General features: G+C 33.6%; 1 protein-coding gene across 5 annotated transcripts in view; it reads right to left on the bottom strand.

Moving 5' to 3' along the window:
- Positions 1 to 22,214, bottom strand: part of ANKRD12 (ankyrin repeat domain 12) — a 115,051-nt gene that overhangs the window by 51,951 nt on the left and 40,886 nt on the right. For 3 of the 5 annotated variants that reach the window (XM_033439391.2, XM_012535305.3, XM_033439389.2), the window contains exons 3-7: positions 19,894 to 20,041; positions 12,279 to 12,347; positions 7,924 to 8,070; positions 4,229 to 4,429; positions 2,741 to 2,883 (exon numbers count right to left, since the gene is read on the bottom strand). In XM_033439391.2, the coding sequence (XP_033295282.1) occupies positions 2,741 to 2,883; positions 4,229 to 4,429; positions 7,924 to 8,070; positions 12,279 to 12,347; positions 19,894 to 20,041 (708 nt within the window). The remainder of the gene's footprint in view (positions 1 to 2,740; positions 2,884 to 4,228; positions 4,430 to 7,923; positions 8,071 to 12,278; positions 12,348 to 19,893; positions 20,042 to 22,214) is intronic. The other 2 variants (XM_012535306.3, XM_033439390.2) reach the window with 1 other exon arrangement.

The following is a 22,214-nucleotide window of genomic DNA, read 5'->3' as shown; positions in this document are numbered from 1 at the left end:
CAGCCAGAACATAAATCAGGTATGCATGGGACTCAAAATTCAATGAAGAAAACAGACATGCACATGAGTAAAAAATCATATAGTAAGTGCTATCACATAGGTATGTATGAATTGTCAAGGGAGCAAAAAAGACTGGAACGATGGTAAGCAAGGATCAGTTTAGGAAAAATAATGTTACAGGCTACATTTTTCTTCAAAATTATAACTTGAGAATTATGAAAAATACCTTATAGAAAGATTTAAATGAGAAAAATGGCATCTTTAATTTCCGAAATATCTGAGTATATTTGAAAAATAGCAATATAAAAGTTGCCTTTTAATCTTTGACCTCTGACATTTCTATAACATTTTAGATTTCAAGGTATGTTTATGTGCACAGTGTCGTTTTTTTCCTTCAAAATATCCCTTTTAGACAGGTATTATTTATTATGTGATTTAAAGATGAGAAAATGGAAGTTGAGAGGAAAAAAGTAACTTGTTTGAGATCACTCATTTGGGAAACCGGCCAGGCCAGAATTGAATTCGTATCTATCTTCACTCCAAATTCCATTTTTTTTCTCAACTAAAGTGGCTTTTAAAAAACAGGCACCACGACACTGAAATTTTTGTGTCAAAAAAGAAAATAAGGCAGAGAATGTTTGCTGCTAACAAGAGAAAAAAAAGGGACTTTTCCAGCACAAAGGTATGAGATGACCAAAATCCTTTTACGTTATTCACTAGAGAGGAGAGACAGTGTACTGAATAACAACTCTTCCAGATTAATGAATTATTACCTCACTTTGTCTTAAAAAAACACTGATATTTATCCTTTTTAGTCCCTTAATTTGAACTCATATCAGTTTAATAAACTTGGGAGTATCTTAGACCAGTGCGTCTTTGTCTTTCTGTCTCCTGTGTCTTTGTTTCTCCATGTTCTGGGAGAAGCTGAGGGTACTGGAATGCAATGGGTCATACAGTTTCAACAAGAAACACCAGAAGGTTATTCATTTACTGCGATGATTAAAATAATACTGGGACTTCCCTGGTGGTCCAGTGGGTAAGACTCTGTGCTCCCAGTGTAGGGGGCCTGGGTTCGATCCCTGGTGGGGGAACTAGATCCTGCATGCATGCCACAACTAATATGAGTTCTCATGCCACAACTAAGAAGCCCACATGCCGCAACTAAGAAGCCCGCATGCTGCAACTAAGAGTCTGCATGTCACAACTAAGAAGTCCACATGCCACAACGAAGATCTCCCATGCTGCAACAAAGATCCTGCGTGCCGCAACTAAGACCCAGCACAGCCAACATAAATAAATAAATATTTTTTTTAAATTAATACGTATAAAGAAAGCATTTACAACACTTCTTATCCCATAATGAAAACACACAAATATTGCTGTGAGAAGTTAATGTAATGTGGTTCACAACCACTCCTGCCAGAGACTGGAAATCTCATGAAGAGACTGAGAATCTCACATGAAATTAATGGCAAAAACAAATCCCTAGACAGCATCTATGCAACAGATCTAGAGAGAAGCTAGTCCCAATTAAAGCAGGATACAAGATATCTTGTATACAAGGATATTCTCAAACATAATAAACTGATCAATGTGTTTGACCTTATTCAGGGGCATTTTAGAGTTATGTCAGAGAGAGTAAGGAAGTACAGAAATAGATACATGGAAAACTAAATAAGAAAAATCAGAACAAGGCAGTGTAGTAACCAAGGTAATAAACAAAAATCCAAGAGAAAATACAATTATATTAAATTTGTGCGTCTCTGAGCAGCAATATATATTAAAACCCTTTGCAGGGGGTCAATAACTAGTGACTAAAAAAAAATAAAAAGCAAAATAGCTTCCATCTTGTTAGAAATAAAGAGATAACTACTAGAAGAAACACCTACAAGAGCTGCTTTTGGCTGAAGGTACTGGGAAGTGCGGAGGGATGGGAGGGAGCAGGTAGTTATCTTTATAAGCTAAGTAGTACTTTTCAACTTTCTAAACTATGTACAAGTATTCTTTGATAGAAGTTAAAATTAAGTGAAAGAGAAAAACTACTTATGTGATAAACAAAATCCTACTTTAGAACCATTGCTAATAGTGCCCCAGGTTGATCTGCTCTGGCTATAAGCAGGTTATAGTAATGGAGCTAAGCATTAAGCACAATTAAAACATAAGCTACATTACAACAAAGACTGGTTAGGCTTTGACATCAGCATGCCAGAGATTGAAAATGAAAATGGAATTTAAAACCCAGCATGGTTCATAATATTACATCAAAGCAAATTAAACATGCCATTAAATTTGCAAGCATATATAATCATGTTTGTTTAAATTATGTCTTCTTATATACATAAGCATCTGAATAATAATGTCAGCTAAAATTCAGCAACAGATGTTATATATAGAGGAATCATTAATAGGTCTTAAAAAAAGGCATCATGACAATGTAAAATTTTATTTTAAGTACAATCTGCTTTAACCGCTGCATCTAATTATCTGACAGTAGAATGGCCTTTTAACTAAATATTTGCCAAGTTGTTTAATTACCAAGTTAAATAGGTTTTATGAAAAGAAAATGCTAAATCTATGATAGGAATTAGCAATTAGAAGGTAGAAAAAATACAATATAGATGAGCTGATCATGCAATGAGTGAAATATGACATAAGATCGTATGACTAAGAAACGAATTAAATGACTGGATTAAATTTATATTTTGAAGACGTATATTACTGCTCCTTCCATCATACTCACATCTCTATGCCCACTACTAGCAGAATCATGGAGTGGAGTGTCGTCATCCAATCCTTGTGTGTTAACATCTGCTCCAGCTGCTATAAGTATCTTAGCAACATCATAATATCCAACATTGCAAGCTTCATGCAGTGGTGTCCAACCTAAAGTTACAATATTAATTGAACATATGGTTCACTTCTACTAATTCAACACATATGCTTTTTAGATACATAACCATGTGTGACATACTGATTCTACATGCACACAGTACAGAAGGAAAAAGGAGTGATGAACAAGTTACTGAAAATCAGTACCTAAGAAAACCGCCAATTTTACAGAAGGTTCATCCACAATCATATTATTTCCATTGGGACTAAATTATTTGACAAAAGTACTAAACATTTAAGCTTATCCAATAACTTGCTATAATTTAGAACAATCATCTCAAGTATGGAAAAAGTAGAAAAAGGCAAAATAAGCTTGTTAGGGTCTTTCAATATTACAAGATATTGAATATAGTTTCCTGTGCTATACAGTAGGTCCTTGTTGTTTACCTATTTTATATATAGTAATGTGTATATGTTAATCCCAAACTCCTAATTTATCTCTTCCCCCCACCCAAGGCTCTTTCATATACTCTTGATGGGAGTGTAAATTGATAAAAGATTTTTTGGAGGGTCATTTGCCTGATTTTCAAAAAATTTTAAATATGTGTCTCCTCTGATTTAGCAGTTTCCTTTCTACTGAAATATCGTCCTTCCATAACTATACACAAATATATTTCTACAAGAGGGTTACTGAAGTACTGTCCACGGAATCTATTCTATACACTATTATGTGGCTGTTGAAATGAATGAAGTAGAACCACCTACATGTACCGACAGAAATATCTGTATGACACTAGTAAAAAGGAGAGATTGCAGAACTACAGGCTGACACAGATAGAGTGATTTGATTTTTTAAAAAAAGTCTCTATATAACTAAATGTTCGTTGTATATATGATCCTGCAAGTGCACAGAAAGGACAGCCTCCAAATTGTTAACCACAGTTCTGTGAAAAAGAAAGAACCTGGGGGATGGGAGGGTAGGGTATTGTAGTATGTGAAACTAAAGGGAATTTCTACATTGTTCCCCAATACTTTTACTGTGTGAAACAACACTGCCACTCTCCTACAGTCCTTGTGCTCAAGCTAATAAACGGTCTAAACATTATTTAACTGTGGTTCACCTAGAACCTAAATTGGATAAAAAATTACATGGTAATATGCCAAATAAAATGCACATTTAATATTTAAGTATTTGAGTAATTACTGACAATGAATTGTAGCAGAGATCAGGGTTTTAGGTATACACTCCAAAATAGTTTTATATTAAATTATACTTTTAGAACTCTTTCATTTCAGAAAGAGGAATGAAGAGTATAGATTAAATTGTAACCAGCATCTGTTTAGATGATAAACTCAGAATTTTAGTTCCTGAGTATTCGTCTTTAACTACAAGTCTTACCTGCAAAATCTTTCACATTCACATTTGCCCCTAAACTTATTAATTCTTTGACCTGTTTTACATCTCCTCGAATAGCTGCCATGTGTAAAGGAGTTTCACCACGTTCATTTCTTTTATTAACTTTATCTTTCTGTCGAGATGAAGAACTGGGAGTTTTCTTTTGGGCTGGTGTTGTTTGTGATGGATGATTTGGTGTGGAATCTATAAGAAAGAGAAAAGTTAACAAAAGTTCTAGACTAAATATTTTGTATATTCATTTAAAGGTTTTTATAGGTAACGTGCTAACGGGGAATATCTTCTCACCCAAACAACCTGAAACTTGACTTGGATGATACACTAATAATTTGACCCAATTACATGTAGTAGATCTTCCTTTAGGGTTATCAAATATTGCAGGAGCCAATTAAGAAAAAAATGTTTCATTCTGTCAATTTATAGAATTGGTTTAAATGATAATAAAATATCAAGTATGCACCCTGAAAGTGTTTGCTTAATGAATAATTTGATAAACTGCAAAAAAACATGTTCTTCATGGCATGTTATGATACTATTTCAAGAACTAGATGAAATGACATTGAAGGCTAGAGTTTACACCTCTGACTCAAACTACTGGAGTTCTATTCTGTTATTAGGTGCAAATCAAGGTCATAGATGATTTTAGTATGAAATGAAGCTTAATATCTATGAGAAATAAGGACAGTCTAGAAAAAGGCCTTTAAAAAGTGGGTGATAAAAGAGGGGAAAAAAAGTGCTTTGCTTTGATTCCTATCTTTTGATTTTTGTTCCAGTTTCTTTCTCAAAAACAAGAAAGTTAAACTGGATGACACCCAAAGTCCTCTACTCCCCATTTCAGAACTGGGGAAAAAACAAAACAAAAAACTAGTTTCTTAATCAATTAAGGATTCAAGACATATGTACAGTGTTAATAATTAACTCTGAAAATTTACAACTATTTAAAAGAAACAACAGCTCTAAGAGAAAAAAAGTCTATGGAAAATCATTTTCTGATATCATATAATAATTTCCCTGCAAACTGACATGATTAGAGCACTGAAGCATTATCATCCTTTTCTCAATAAGAAAAAGTTTAAAATTTACCTTTTGGATTTTAAAGTACATTCAGTTAGTAACAGTTTCCTATCTATGGATTTCTATAATGTATACTCCAGAAGAGCATGAACCTTGTCTAATCATCACTGTATCTCGGCTGCTTAGAAGACTTCTTGGTACACAGTGTACTCATGCAATATTTGTTGAATGAATACATGATTCTTATTATAATATTTATAGTCAAGTTATTTATTTAGAAAATTAGTGGTTGAACTTCTTAAAAACAAAAGGACATTTTTAAATTCAAACAACTTGAAAGGAATTAATTCATATAAAATTTTCTTAGCCATTCCAAAATAATATACACACAGACAAAATAACAGTAGTACTATCCATAATGGCAATCAGAATAAACAAAAACATGGAAAACGAATTATGTAATGGATAAAACAATGAACCCTAAATTCCAAGCATATCTATAAGATGGCAAACAGGTTATTTCAAAAGCTCTCCACTCTAGTTCTACATATATTAATAAAGATGACTGATGTACCCTTTAAATGAAAAGAACCAACTGCAGAACAGTATTATAGTATTAATCTTATTTATATTTAAAAATGAACAGCAACAAAAGATACATGTTTGCATGTTTATATCTAGAAATTTTCTAGAAAATAAACTGTTAATAGTGCTCGCCTCTCAAGGGGGGAGATCATTGGAAATGAGGGAGGACTTTAGCTTTTTTGCCTTACTGTATTAATTCTTTAATTTACTCTATGGATAGAGGTTCATAGTATTAAAAAAACAGTTTTAAAAAATAAGTCTTCCCATCTAACTATTAAGTCCGACTCAAAGTCAACATTTTACAGAAACATTTAAAGTTTAACACTGTAAACAACTTTAATTTGGCCACACTCTTTCCCCAGTTGTGGGTGGAAAGGCAGAAGAATAACCAAAACAATATGCCCTACTTAAAAAAGCAGAAAGCCCTAACGTGTTTTTATTAGTGAAAGATATAGATACACTCATGTTTAATGAAACTATGATATATAGAAACTCTAAGAATTTTACCAAGTTGTTCCACTTTTTAAAAAAAGAGCTAACACTGGAAAAGTTCACTAGAAAAACTGTCTTTTTCAATGCATTTCAACAGGCTGTTATGTTACCCAAAGTCTTATATAAAAAGACGCCTTGAAGTCAGAGCCAAAACAAATTTTTTTTCTCTAGAGAAAAATGATTTACTTTCTTCTTGTATTGGTCAATGAGAACTATACAACTTAAAATTTTTGTGTTGTGAGCTACCAGAATGCATAGCTAAATTCAATGCTCAGTAGTAATAACTATCTCAGTCCAGCTGTCTGGGCTTTGTCTACTTTTTAAACCCCTTTTAATAAGTTAGCAAGTTGGTTTGTTCCTTCTTCGTTTTCATCCTGCTGGTGAGCCATCTTTAATCATTTCTGGAGGGCAAACTACTTGAATAAACACACACACACAAGTAGCACAACACCTTAACTGGAAGTGTGAAATGAAATATGAAATAAATTTACATAGTATACTGCAGATATTCTTCCTTTTAAAATAAATTTTAGCAGATCTTAAACACTAAAACATGAATTACACTCTTCTAAAAGTATGTGATAAGATTACCAGCTTACAGCAGTGTGCTAATGAACTGAAAAGTAAGCTATAAACCCAGAAGCAGCTTTACAGAAACTGGGGTAAAAATGTCTGCAGTAAGGTAAAAGCACACACAGTTCTGCAACAGATTTCTCATGTTGACTGACCCAATTCTAAATTACAGCTGACCCCAGAACAACTCGGGGATTAGGGGCACCCACCCTCCTCACATTTGAAAATCCGTGTGCAACCTACAGTTGGGCCCTCCATATCCACGGTTCTGCATGTGCAAATTCAACCAACCACGGATTGTGCAGTAGTACAGTATTTACTATTGAAAAAAATCTGCATATATGTGGACCCACTCAGTTCAAACCTCTGTTGTTCAGGTGTCAACTGTACTCATTTTAGTTGACAAATATTCACTGAATGTCCACTAAGTGCAAAGGTCCCTGCCCGTGTATAGCTTTTCATCTAGTGTATGATACAGGCATAAACAATTGTCACACAAATAAATGTAAAATTGCAAACTTATGTTATAAGAAACTGATTAAATCCAAGAAAGGATAAACATTTAAAGTAGTTAAAAATTATTGTCAAGGACTTCCCTGGTGGCGCAGTGGTTAAGAATCCGCCTGCCAATGCAGGGGACATGGGTTCGATCCCTGGTTGGGGAAGATCCCACATGCCGTGGAGCAACTAAGCCCATGTGCCACAACTACTGAGCCTGCACTCTAGAGCCCGTGAGCCACAACTACTGAAGCCCGCGTGCGTAGAGCCCGTGCTCTGCAGCAAGATAAGCCACCACAATGAGAAGGCCGCACATCACAACAAAGAGCAGCCTCCACTCGCTGCAACTAGAGAAAGCCTGCACACAGCAATGAAGACCCAACACAGCCAAAAATAAATAAATAAATAAAGTAAAAATAAGTCCAAAGACAGTCATTATTAAAAAAAAATTGTCAAGACAAAGCTACAGTGTGAGGAAAACTATGAACACACAAGAACTCGATGATGGTAAGTGTCACCTGGACTGTTGTCTCTTGCTGTCATCTGCATAAGAAGTGCCATCTGCTTTCGCTCTGAGAGTGGATAACCAAAAAGAATGCTAACTGGAGTGGACTTCTTATTTCCAGCTTCCTTTTTTGTTTTCTTCTTTTCTGGACCTTCTTTCTCTGGAATTATTAATAAATATGTAAGAATCTGAAACAATGTAAGCACTCAAAAGTAAAACATAAGGAGACTTCTTAAAAATAGATGATACATGTTTATGAGAAACAAGGGTCACAGAGGAACTTGCAATAGGCAGACAAAAGGGCACTAGGCCTTTATTATATAAGCAATTTTCTTCCTGAATGCTTTGAAAAAAAATAGTCTTGTGTAATTTTCAGAAAATTAATAACATTCGGAAATTTAGTACTAGTAAAATTTTTAATGATTTGTTCTATTAAATAACACTTCAAACATTCCTTAGTTTTACATCTTTGAAATGCCTCTTTCATTCATTATAATTTTATTCTATTATTGATAAGTTTATATAGCAACGTTCCTTCATATTACCTCCCTAATTCCACTAATAATCTGTACAATCTTCTAAGGAGGTGTTTAACACAAAGCACATCACACGGAGTAATTATTGAAAAAAAAACGCCAAATCACTTTATTTCAGTCATAGGACAGCTGAACATGGAACAGTATTAATCAAAGCTAAAACTGAGCAAATTAAAGATTCTATATGTGTGCGGTAAGGGGCCGGGGATGGTTAATAGAGATCCTGAAAAGATTCAAAAATGTCTAAGATTTTTCAAAGAGATTTGATCCATCATAAAGTCAGCTCTCAGATTTAGCTATTTGGCAAATCTCTGGCAATGGAGCCAGCATTCCCCATTAAGTGACAGAAAATTCAGATGGAACTGGATTCCATAGGTCAAAGAAATACAGGTGTCTGTTCCTTCCTTCCTTCAGGACTTTTCTGGGAATTAATTCAAGTGGCCCTGTGAGATGAGCTGCCTATTAACTGTCTAGGCATTTATTTCTTGGGAAACCCTGTACCAATATCTGGGATTTACTGATCCAGGTTTGTGGTATAAAGAGGGGCTACAAAATTAAATAAATTAGTAAAAATTTTAAGTAAATGTAAAACAGCAAAACTTAGTGGAAGAAGAGAAGGCTTAGTAGTCAATATTGTGGTTTTTCTCAGGCAGATGTGGCCAGCAGCTAGACTACTCCAGGAGATAAGCATTTATTGATCTGGTAAAATTTTCAAGAAACTAATAAAATTTGATATTATTTAAATATTACCGTACTATAATTTAAGACATAAAACTTGCAGTGTACCACTTAGTTAATTAGGATAAACTGGCATCCTAATGACCTAGAAAAATTATAGAGGTCCTAATGTTTAAACTCTGCTGCCCACAAATCACTCAAAATTCAACAGCTCCTAAAATGTCCGTTTTGTTGATATTTGCAAAATTTTACATAACAGAAACAAAGAATTTCAAGATTTTTAATGTCAGCTTTTATTAATAGTTCTAATAGATTATTTTCTTATTTCTCATTTCATTGTCATTAATGATCCAATTAGTATAAAGCCAGTTTCAGCACAGTGTTTCACCCAATGTACTAAATGTATTATAAAGCCCTAAATATGTCTTTTGGAGAAGGCTGTTTTTTTCTGAAACATACTTTCTCCTAATAACATTCTGTATGCTTTGGTTCTCTGATTTAATGAGAAACCACAATTGTTATTTTAATAGTTTTCCAACTGAATAACAAATCTTTAAATATAATGAATGTACTTCTCATCCAAAATTAAAATATTTAACAGTGTGAAAATTTTAAAGAAAGTAGAAAAGTTGTTTTAAGGAAAAAAAGTAGTTCAGTAACTGGAAGAAGTAAAATTAAAAATACACAGTATCTATCCTTAAAATACTTCCTAAAATTTTGGAAAAATTTTGTCTTTTATTTTCTCATTTGCAAAACTATTGATTTTTGATATTAACTGGATTTTAATACAATCTTTTAAGAAGAATATGCTCTAGGACTTCCCTGGCGGTCCAGTGGTTAAGACTCTGCACTTCCACTGCAGGGGGTGCAGGTTGGATACCTGGTCAGAGAACTAAGATCCTGCATGCTGCGCAGGAGCAGCCAAAAAATTAAAAAAAAAAAAAAAAAAAAAAAAGGAAATTCAGTGAGATTAAGATTAAAAGCAAAAATCAGTTGTGTTCCTCTACACCTGTAATGACCTCCTAAAAAAAAGAATATGCTCTAAAGTGATATACACTCAGTTTACAGAAGAAAGTGAGACACTTATGAATTCATTATTAAAATTCCATGCTGCCAAATGAGCAAACATATAATTACTACATTTTGGAAAAGAACAAACAAATTGGATATACTCCAAATATTCAAGCAAAAATTCAAATTAGATACTAGCATTCAATATGAACTCTATTTTTTCTGAGTTACCTTAGCCATTTGTCTGAGTTCATGCTTTACATGAGACTGGAAAAGAAGGTAACTGAACAGGAGCTGGTGCAAGATAGCTAGGTTAGAGATAACTATACACCATTCTTCAAAATCATAAATCTTAGATTAGTATGTCCCAAAGTGTGAGTTGAAAGCATTCAAATCTGACTATCTGGGATCTATCCTGTGAAGAACTTGTTTCCTCTGACCTGCCTTAAGTAAAAAACGATCATATACGATAATATTAGAAAAAGTTAGGTACTTTTTCAAATTTCAGTATCTGAAATACGTACTTATTTGTTTGAATGACAGATCAGAATTTTAAAATTTAAACACAGGAATACTGACACATATACTCAATCTATACTAATAGATTTGAAATTCCACTCAGCCACCTTAAGAGATTTTTAAAGAAAAATCCAGGTGATTCACTTAAGACTAAAGAAAAACAGATATGGACTTTTCAACAATCCAATATTCTTTATTTCACGGTTCAGAGGATCTTTAGAATTATAGAGATGTCTCAGTCTTATAATCCTGAAAATCAGTGCTTTCTTTCCAGGTCTTGTCAGAATAAACAGAAAGCTCAACATTGTCACATCCCAATTAAGTATATTAAGGAGAAGAGACAAAACTGTTTTTCTTGGGGAACTAGCTCATAAGCCTGTTAGTGTCTCAAAAACTAAATACGACATTTTCCCACAAAGCAGTCACTGTACAAGGCATGAAAGAATGGAACCTACGATTCAAATACAGATGAACGTAATTAAATCAATCAGATTTAGAATGTATATATACTTCAATTCTGAGGAAAAACGTTGCCAATTACTCTCTGGTTGTGAAGTATCTACACAATCTTTGACAGGGTGGTGCTTATATCTTCTGATTTCCAGCAGAGATCCTCAGACCATGGATGGCTTCATTACATACAGCTCTTTTAGGTGCACCTTGGTACTTAGGAGCCCCACTTTAGAAAAGTACACCTAACTCCACAGAAAGTGTAGGTCTGTTCAATTTAAGGCAGATTGTAAACTTGCCTCCCACCCCAAAATTTTGATAACTAAGTATTACTGACTCATCAGCTCAATTAACAGCTTTCAGCATAATTTTAAGAATAATTATTTGGTTCTATACCAACCCCACAAATTTTTTAAATGAATACAAGGTATATCAGAAACAGAAATTTTATTTCAGCTTTTAGAGTTAAATGTCATATGGTAAAAACTGGACATTCAGGGACTGAACAACATTTTACATTTAAAAAGTTCAGACATAACAATGTAAGCTCATTAAAAACTAAAAAAAAAGATAATCAAAACACTTAACTAATTTAGTTTTCACATACTAGGGGATACATTTACTCTTTAATGGCATTTCTCCAGGAAACCTGGTGTTTTAATCTACTTTTAAATTCAACAGGGGCAGCAAAGTCAATACACTAAAGAGGTCAACTGAAAATTTTTAGATGTGTTTTTAAAAAAACACTGCATGTTTGAAGAGTAAGATGACACTGTCTATCAAAATCACTACACATGGTAATACTGTGTGACGGGCATACAGCTAAGACACTAAGGACCCTGGGCACCTTCCCACAGGCGTTGCTGCACCGCACAACTCCAAGGCGGTGACTTTCACACTTTTCTACATGAATGGTGCCCCCAGGTTGCGTTGCACACCTGAGTGGCTGTGTGCAGGAGTCCTGCTTGTAACGTTCACACAGAGTATGTCTTGGACATGATGCACTGGAGATCTCAAATGAAGACTGGAAAATCTTGTGTCACTCATATAGTTCACTTATTCAACCACAGATACCTATATACTGGTTTGAAAATAAGTTACTTATAGTACAATAGTTAATTATAAATGTGACAGAAACCACTGGCTAAACAGGAGCCCCTGATAATCTAATTACCTGAGTATGTCCTGTAAGAAGACATAAGTCTCTCCCCCCAATTTTCACTTGTATGTCCTGGATCTGAATCTACAGAATAAGAAGAGACAGGAGAAAAGAAAAAAGCATACGAAGGGAAATGCAGAATTCAACAAACCAACATTTTTCAAAAGACCACAATGATGTATCATTGTTTTTCCAAAAGATAATTTTTAAGGTAAAGCCAAAAGTACATTTCAAACACATATTTGGCCAATACCTAAGATTTCAGTTTCTTTGATCTTAAAGTTGAAAAAGTCAACCACGTAGTTTGCAATAATAGTTATTACTGAGGCTGCTTATTAAAACATATCATCTCTTTTGAGGATATATTTTTTCAATCTCTGAATAATGATAAAAGAGGCAGTACTCTTATCACGTTTTTCTGTTTAGAATTTGTCTTTAGAAAACTTGAATAGTGGACTTGCATCATTCTTTTTGTTCTATGAGTGCCAAAACTATTCAGAAGACAATAGAACATTTCGGACTACAGTATCATTCTAGACCACGGACCTTTCTATAATTTATAAACATTTCAAATAACATGAATTATTACTGACCACTACAAAAGACATCTTAGAAAGAAAGTAGCCTAAATCAAAACAAAGTTTATCAGCTAAGAATATGGAATGCTGCCTAACAACTCAATAAAGTAGAGAACTGACTTCTGGCAGTATGGCCAGAGCAAATAATTTTACTTACAAACAATATGCTGTTTTAACTCAACATAATGTTATTCTGATCTTCACATTCTCAATTTATTGGCTTATGGTCTTCTTTCCAGGATGATCATTATAGACATTATTCATGAGTTGTTAGGTGTAAGGAAACAAAAGTGTTGGGGAAAAAAACCAATTTAGAGAACAAGTAACTCCTAAACACAGTATTTGAAAAATTTAGAGATAAGCCTAAAAGTTTAGTGATGAGAAGGCTTACTCAATCAAAGGGGAAATCATTAATAATATTTAGACCAATTCTAGAGCAAGTGGGTAAATGGACTGAATTACAAGCCTTTCAATAATAAACACTTATATTTCAAAATTTAACCCATTAAGTTAGCAACTAGAAGAATTCTATGAAGAATATTTGTCATTTCATTTAAAGATAAGCAAAAATTTTAAAAGGCCTCCATAGGTTGCAAAGCAAAGAAAAAGGGGCAACTAATAAGTTGCACCAACAAATCGAATTAAATGGATTATTGAAAGCAGATCATATGACTGTGACAGATGAAAGAATAGTGGATAAAATAAACTTTCAATTATATTCATTAATATAAGGAAGTAGTTTCTCCAAACCTTCCTTTGGAAGTAATTAATCCATCCAGACTCCACACACCCTTTTGGCTTTTACTCAAATAAGTAAGTTTATTTTGGGGGCGTTTGCATGTATATTCTTATAAAGATTTAATTAAGGAGCTAGAAAATTAAAAGCTTCCATATCCTGTCCTTTTACTCAACTACTTCTTCCTTCAGTGCTATACTGAGACTAGACCATAATGAGACTATTGTTACCTATGAGGTTTTTGTAAAACACTGAGTGCTAAGCAGAGCAGTTCTCTCTCCCTGATATGTTCTTTGCAGCAAGGCAAGACAAGCAATACCTATATTTTAAAAGCCATCTTTTTTGCTTTCAATTGAAGTATAGTTGATTTACAATACTGTGTTGGTTTCAGGTATACAGCAAAGTGATTCATTATATATATATGTATTTTTCAGATTATTTCCATTATAGGTTATTATAAGATATTGAATATAGTTCCTGTACTATAAAGTAAATCCTTGTTGTACAAGCCATCTTTTTAAGTTAATATTCTGTTCTGGATTACAAGAGAATAAGAAAAATATCACGTATGATTTTAAGAGTGTGCACTACGTCTGAAAATTTTTATAATAAAATATCAGGGAAAGGGACAGAGTAAATCTATAATAAATAATCACCACGAAGAGCACCAAAAGAGGACTATCCTTATTAAGCAAAGCATTAATTTTATCTGCTACTTTAACACAGTTACCAGAAAAATTACATGTGTTTTCTTTTTTTAAAAAAGTTTTCCTCTCCAAATTTGCTTGTGTCATTAAATAGGGTAAATCCTTTAATGGCATCCAAAGCCTCGGGAAAGTAGGCCTTCTACGGCTGGCTGGCAGAGATTTAGTTCAAAACATTTGAACATACTCTACAACTGCGACCACGGACTTTGGGAACAGATCATATTGTGTCTCTTTACATTTTCTCCTACCACATTTATTTACATATTACTTAATGCCACAAGAAAAAAATCAGTAAGGAAATAAATAATGCCTATTAAGAAGAAACAAGTATTTTTTAAAAAGTAAAGAATGTTGTATTTTTTTTACTTATCTAAACATGCAAACTAAAATGAAGTACTACTGGTTTATCCCTATAGATACTTAGAGCTATCAAACCTAAAGAAAAACAAGTGCCATGATGTTATTTGAGATTAAAGAACATAAATATACTGCTGGAGCCTTTATAAGTATGTATAACTATTTTGAAGAAACGTTATAGAAATGTTTTACCCTTTTAACCCTGTAAACCTACTCTTGGGAATGAATAAGACAGAAAAAATTCAGAGTATAATAAAAATACAATCTGCAAAGACGCTCTATGGCATTACTCACAACAAAATAATTGCAAATTTACTTTGGAGGCTAAGAAGAGATTCACTCATGTGTAGCCTCAAGATAACTGCTCAGTACTTTCAAGTTAAGGGATTGTCATGGCATCCTTTGGATGCCATTAGTCTTGGAAAGAAAGTAAGTACGATTTTATGACGGATAGTGTAGGAAAAAAGTTCCCTTAGGTAGAAACATTAATAACTTAAAGATAATAGCAGTTATCAGTTATTAATTACTATGTCAAAAATTTTATATACAGTAACAGTATTATAAGGTGCCTACTCAATATTCATTCTCCCCTTACTAGGCATACTCCAATTTTGATCAGGGTGACAATATGTCCAGCTCAAAAATATTTGACTTTTCAGACTCCCCAGCAACTAGGGGAGCCTAACCAGTTGAGGTGCAGGCAAAAGTTTCTAGGGAGGTTGTTTCATGAGTAAAAAGGCAAAAGTCTCTCTGGGAGAAAGATACCTCTGTCTTTGGTCCTTCCTCTCCTCTTTTCTGCCCAGGAAGGATATATCCTGTGACTATAAGGCAAAATGCTTAAGGACAAAGGCTACGTATGAGCTAAGGGTAGCAGAGCAGAAAGATGAAAACAGCTCAGTCCCTGACGGTGTTACTGAACTGCTATACCAACTCTGGACTGCCTATGCCTGGTCTTACCGCATTAGATGAAAAAAATCTCCATTTAAGCCAGTATTAGTTTTCTGTTTTAATTAATGTATCGTAAACTGATTTTACATGATATGTCACTTAGAGGTCACAATTTTCTGAAGTTGGTATTATATGCACTTTTATAGATGAGAAAATTGGGACTTACAAGGAACTCAACTAATTTGGCCAGGGCTAGCAGGTGGCTGAGCAAGGACTCAACAATGGTCTGTCAGACTCCAAAACTTCTGATGATAAACACTATGCTATGATTTCCCTCTGTTATAACTACAATAACTTATCTGGTCAGGATTCTAGACTAGGAAAGATTAAAAGTAAAAGCTAAAAGTAGGTGATAAAGCAAGCTGATGCAGTAGCTGTAAGAAATAATTTGTCTTCTAGATAAGAAGTAGTTGCTTCCATAGGTTCAATGAGTCATTGTACAGATTGGCCTCAACATTTCATGGGACAAAATTTATAGGAATTCTCTAATAGGATAGGACAATGTGGGATTGATACTGGAATGATATAAGTAGATATACTGGAGATTTGCTGAAATGAACAGTATTATGATACAGCTATAAGAACTCACTGGCATGACTTTGAATTATGCTGTAATTTTCCTCAAAACTTTATCTGAATTTCTTTTCTAAAAAGTGTTATCTTTTAAAAAATTAATAAACAGTAAATAATTGAGAATTTGGAAAGTTTAAGACACACTAGGGTATCTCAAAACGAAGACTAGGAATGACTCAGCCGGTTGATGGCATTACTGCTGATTTTGAGGACCACTGAATCTTCCTTGGACAATATGAATGTCTTAAAAAAAAATAATGACCGTGTTTTATAAAAATAATGTATGTTTATTATTTTAAAAATTCAAGGCATATAAAGAATACAAAGAAGAAAGTAACAAATCATTCGAAATCCTGGAAACAAAATGTTAACATCTCATGAGCATCATGCCAAGCATCCTTCTAAATGTATATAAAGACAGAGGAACTAGGAGAGAGAGAGAGAGAGAGAGAGAGAAATCAACTTATGTAAGAATAAGAAAATATCATACATATGTGCTATATTTAAATAAAAATCTGAAAGATTAACTTTAGTTTAACCCAACATAAAAAGAAAATAAACTAAAGGAATTGCTCTTCTCTATAAGAGATACCATATACTAAAGTATAAACATACACATATATAAACATATAGGTAAAATTTTAAATGAAAGATTAAAAGTTTTAAAGATTAAAAACATATTTCAGTTTCAGACAATTTCAGTTAATCCCTTGCTATGAGAGATGATGAGTTGAGTAGCACTCTTAGCATTTTCTCCTTATTCCCCACTCCCTATTCTTTTATTTTTCACCTAAGTCAGGGCTTATAATATTTACATTTTTGTTCAGGACCTTTAATAAACCCACTAGGTTTAGCCTTAGTTCTACAATGAAACAGTCTCTATATTTAAACAATCTTATCTTTCTGTATGTGTGTTAATGTATGTCCTGTGTGCATATGCATACAAATATAAAGAATATGACATAATGCAAACAGTACATATTATTTCATAACCTACATTTTTACTTTGTATACTGTGAACATATTTCCATACAGTTTATTCCTCTACAATTGTTATTTTTAAGGGTAAAAGATCATATTTCTTCATTGGATTTACCATAATTTACCAAATCCTATATTTCTTGACAATCTTTTCCTGTTTTGTTTTTTCTATTACAAAGAAAGCTGAGAGAAATATACTTGAAGATAATTTTTACTCTCATCAATAATTATTTATATAGAATAAATGACGAAAGAAAGAATAAATCAAATGTTAACAAACTTTTAGTTTTTAACATATGCTGTTATATCTACCTTCAACAAGGTAGTTCCATAATTTAGACAAACTAAAGCAAGTTCCTATTTCAAACCAGTGACCAGTTTGTATGATTTAAGCCAATGACAGTTTTGTCAATCATTGTAAACTCTATTTCTCTGAGTACTATTAATACATTTCATATATTTCTTCACCAACCGTAATTCTGTTGTTCTGAACTACTTGCTTCTATCTTTTGTCCATTCTCCCATTTCTGTATTTTTCTCTTCACATTTAAGAGAACTTTAATTACTAATTATATTAAGATAAGGGTTGTCATATATGTTATAAATATTTCTCCCTTTTATAGTTTATTCTGTATAGTTTCAGCTAATGATTTAAAATTTTAAAAAGATCAATGTCAAATACGGGGTTTGGTGCTATAACTATCTTTCACATGGAAAATACCAGTTAATGGTACTCTGAACTCTTCTTTTAAAATTATGAAAATAAGACGTTTTGCCTTGGGCCTGGGGAAATTCTTCTTAATGCTTTGGATGTGTGTGTATGTGTGTGCATGCAAAACTAAAGCCTTCATCTGTTATTTACTAAAATTTATAAATTCAGCCTACCAAAAATATAGATATACATGTTTAAGTCCATCAAAATCTCATTTAATGTTAGCCATGTAACCTTTTCAAAAAAAAAAATAAAGTAAGAGTCTGTTTTATGAAACAGTCTTAGAGAGAGCTGCAATGTCCCACTAAATTCAAATAGTGGAAAGACTGTAGCAGGGGATAAGCATATAATCCAATCAATAAAATATGAATTAGACTATGTTTATTCAGTGCCTAAAGTTCATGTCTTCCTAAGTCTTTCTTTTATTTTACACTGAATAAAAGACAAATAACCCACTGGATCTAATAACAAAGGTTCTCATGGGAAGTGTATTATTTTGAAACCTTATTTCTAAGTCCCTTCTTCAAACTACTAGTAGGATTATCACTGTCACTGGAAAACAAAACCTGGTTAATGTAAGTACTTTAAAAATGACTAGCAAAAGGGTTTCTAAGGAGAGAGTATGAGACAAGTTAAATCTTGTATATTCGAAGGCACAGAAGCACCTTCTTCTCAGCTAAGTGACCTAGTAATACCTTGAGAACAATTTGTAAAAATAAGAAGAGTCAAGGGCTTCCCTGCTGGCGCAGTGGTTGAGAGTCCGCCTGCCGATGCAGGGGACATGGGTTCGTGCCCCGGTCTGGGAGGCTTGTGAGCCGTGGCCGCTGAGCCTGTGCGTCCGGAGCCTGTGCTCCGCAACAGGAGAGGCCACAACAGTGAGAGGCCCGCGTACCGCAAAAAAAAAAAAAAAAAAAAAAAAAAAAGGAGAGTCAAGCTTCAAAAAAAAAAGAAAGATTCTGAACCTCTAGAAGAAGACAGTGTAACTTAAAATGAACAAAGCACATAATTTCTTAATCACTCAATAAAAGAGCAATTTTCAAAGTTTAAAACTGTCATAAGCGTTTAAGAAAAATTTTTAGTTCAAGCTAAGAGAAACAGCCAAACATACAAAAGGAAATCTACTTACTAACAGTGTATACTAAAATTAAGTATTTTCTAAAGATTAGCACAAGGAGTTTCAAAAGTCTAGTCTTTTGAAAATAGTCTTTCAAAAAGTCTATTTTCACAGATTCTGGAGTCAAGATCATTCCCATACTGATGATTAAGATGGCTAGAAAGATAAAAGTAGGATATGATCTCTGTACATAAATTTAGCATGTAACACTGATTTTCTTTGAGTGAAACTAAAACATTCTTAAGAACAGTTCATTACCAATACTTCATTCAGGGGCTAAAACAATTATGATAAATAACGAACATTCAAGTTTATATTAGTTTCAAGAAATGATTAGTTCAGGGCTAAAATACAACCTAGTAATTTATCAGATAGTGGTAATAAGGTTTTAATCTATTACAAATAACTGGGATTTACTGATGTCAAGTATCATTCCTGACATAGCAAAAGTTTTGAGGAAAAAAGTACTATGAACTGGGCTTAGGAAGCCTCAATATTTTTCTTCTTTTTTTTGAAAGGGACATATTTCTGATTCATTTCTGAATCTAAAATGCCTAACTTTTTTTCTTTGGTGGGTTCAATAATTTGTTCACAAAAACTCAACAGCTTTTTCTCAAATCTACCGTATCAATGCTCCATATTACTAAGTAAATTTTCATCACTGAAATGCCCCTCAAGAAATTAAGTTCTTAAAGTGGTAAGAAATTTGTAATAAACACTGAGACTGAGAAAAAAAGCTAATTGCTTTTATCTATGATAGAAATCAAATTTGGGTGAGGAATATATGAATTTCTGCCCCAATGATAAACCTGAAATTCTGAAATACAAATATTTCTCTCTAAAATGCAGTGAACAAGGAATGAGAAAGAAAATCACAGTAAAAGAAGGATTATGATTTTACCAGAAAACAACAAAATTTCCTACCTGTGTCTGAATCTCGTTCTTCATTTCTTGATGGGCTGATGGTAAAAGGAAGTTTACGTTTCATGGACGATTTCTCTTTCATCTCCTTGCCCACATCACTCCGATCAATTTTTGGAGTTTTGCTATAGGATGCAATCTTGTCTTTACTCTATTAAAAAATTAAATATGAATAAACTTATAACAATATTAGCTGAGCAATACAGTATTAAAAAAATACTTTATATAAAGTAGAAAGAGTATTACTACAAACCATCGTTGTCCTCAATGTCCTTAAGGCCCACTTTCAACAATCATAATGTGTTTTCTAACTTATTTCATATTCCCTTTTACTTAGTAATATAATTTTAAAATAACAATAAAACGAAATATCTTGAATATAATGGAACTCTATGTCTAAGATAGACATCATCACCAATAAACAAATATATAAATCAGAAAAAGCAGTCTAGATTGAATTAAGCAGATTGTATTTTATTAATTCCATGTGTCCACTCATTTAGATAAAGTATCCTACCCTCATGCCTACAGCAATTACCAAGTTCACTCTTACGATCCAACATCTGAATTGGTACATACAGCACATCTAACTGGGCTATGAAAACTCCTTTGGAAAAACATGCTAGATACTAAGAACTAAGCCACATCACCTAGCAGGTGAGCATAAAACTATGATAATAAATGATAGATATCATAACCATAGAGATTTTCAGAAGAAAATGAGTAGACTCAGACTGCAGAAGACACGAGCTTTCGACCCAAGCCAGAAAATAAAGGAAGGAAGAGTGGGAAGAAGGGGCATAAAAAAAAATACTGAATTTTTTTAAAAAGTAGAATTTATCAACGAAAAGATGATTCAAAAAGAGCAAAATAGGGCTTCCCTGGTGGCGCAGTGGTTGAGAGTCCACCTGCCGATGCAGTGGACATGGATTTGTGCCCCGGTCTGGGAGGATCCCACATGCCGCGGAGCGGCTGGGCCTGTGAGCCATGGCCGCTGAGCCTACGCGTTTGGAGCCTGTGCTCCGCAACGGGCGAGGCCACAACAGTGAGAGGCCCGTGTACCACACACACAAAAAAGAGCAATATAATAAAGCTTTTAGTGAGTCTAATCATGAAAATATGAAGAGGGAAAAAAAAAAACAGGAAAAAAAAAAAAGACTGGGATTGAGACCTAAAATACAATTCCAGAGGGGATAGTAAAAAGTTACAAAAGAGGGCTTCCCTGGTGGCGCAGTGGTTGAGAGTCCGCCTGCTGATGCAGGGGACACGGGTTCGTGCCCCGGTCCGGGAAGATCCCACATGCCGCAGAGCGGCTGGGCCCGTGAGCCATGGCTGCTGAGCCTGCGCGTCTGGAGCCTGTGCTCCGCAACGGGAGAGGCCACAACAGTGAGAGGCCCACGTACCGCAAAAAAAAAAAAAAAAAAAGTTACAAAAGAATACTGTATTCATTTTTATACAATTATAATTTTAAGGACTGGAAAAATGGATTATTTTCTTGGAAAACATGTATTACCAAACACTGGCTCATGAAAGAAACAGAAAACCTGAATAGACCAATGATCATAGAAAACAATAAATCTATAGCCAAAGATTTTACGTCTAAAAAGGGTACCTATTCCAGAAGATTTTATGAGAGGTTTTAAATTAAAAATTCAGGGAAAATATATTTCCCATTTCATATAAACAATACTACAACACAGAAATAAGATTAGAAGATACCCAATCCATTTTACAAGTGTGAAATAAAACTAATACCTAAGAAGGGTTCAAGATAGAAATTATACCTAAATTGCTTATGAAATAAATGAAACAATAAACTATCCTAAATAAACTGTCCAATCAAAGTTAGTGCCTTAGAAAGATAATATATCATAATCAAGCAGGATTCACCCAAAGAATATAAGAATAGTTCATTATTAGAAAACCTCAAGACAATTCATTATATCAAAAGGAAAAATCTTATTATGATGTTAATAGGTGACAATAACATCTAAATAGACCCTACATTCATTCTTGATAAACCTACTAGCAAATTAGGAAGAGAATGTGACTTCCTTATATCTTAACTGGTAAAGATTAGTGAAGAATAAAAGTATTTATTTCCCAGGTGTAAAGGACAATCCTCTTAAGCTGTTTTCTTACTTCTGCTAATGAAATGGAGCTTCACAGGCATGCCTTTTGCTTATAAGGTTGTTTTAAAACGTCGATTTTATTATTATTCTGGTATAGTGAGGCCAACAGATCAAGAGATCGCTGCCACTGAAAAGAGAGTTTGTTACTCACAGCTCCCAACAAGAGGAGGCATGCCGCACCATGAGGTGCCA

This window comes from Orcinus orca, chromosome 15 (assembly GCF_937001465.1).
Source record: "Orcinus orca chromosome 15, mOrcOrc1.1, whole genome shotgun sequence".
Taxonomy (NCBI): Eukaryota; Metazoa; Chordata; class Mammalia; order Artiodactyla; family Delphinidae; genus Orcinus; species Orcinus orca.
This window is presented reverse-complemented; position numbering and strand designations above follow the sequence as displayed.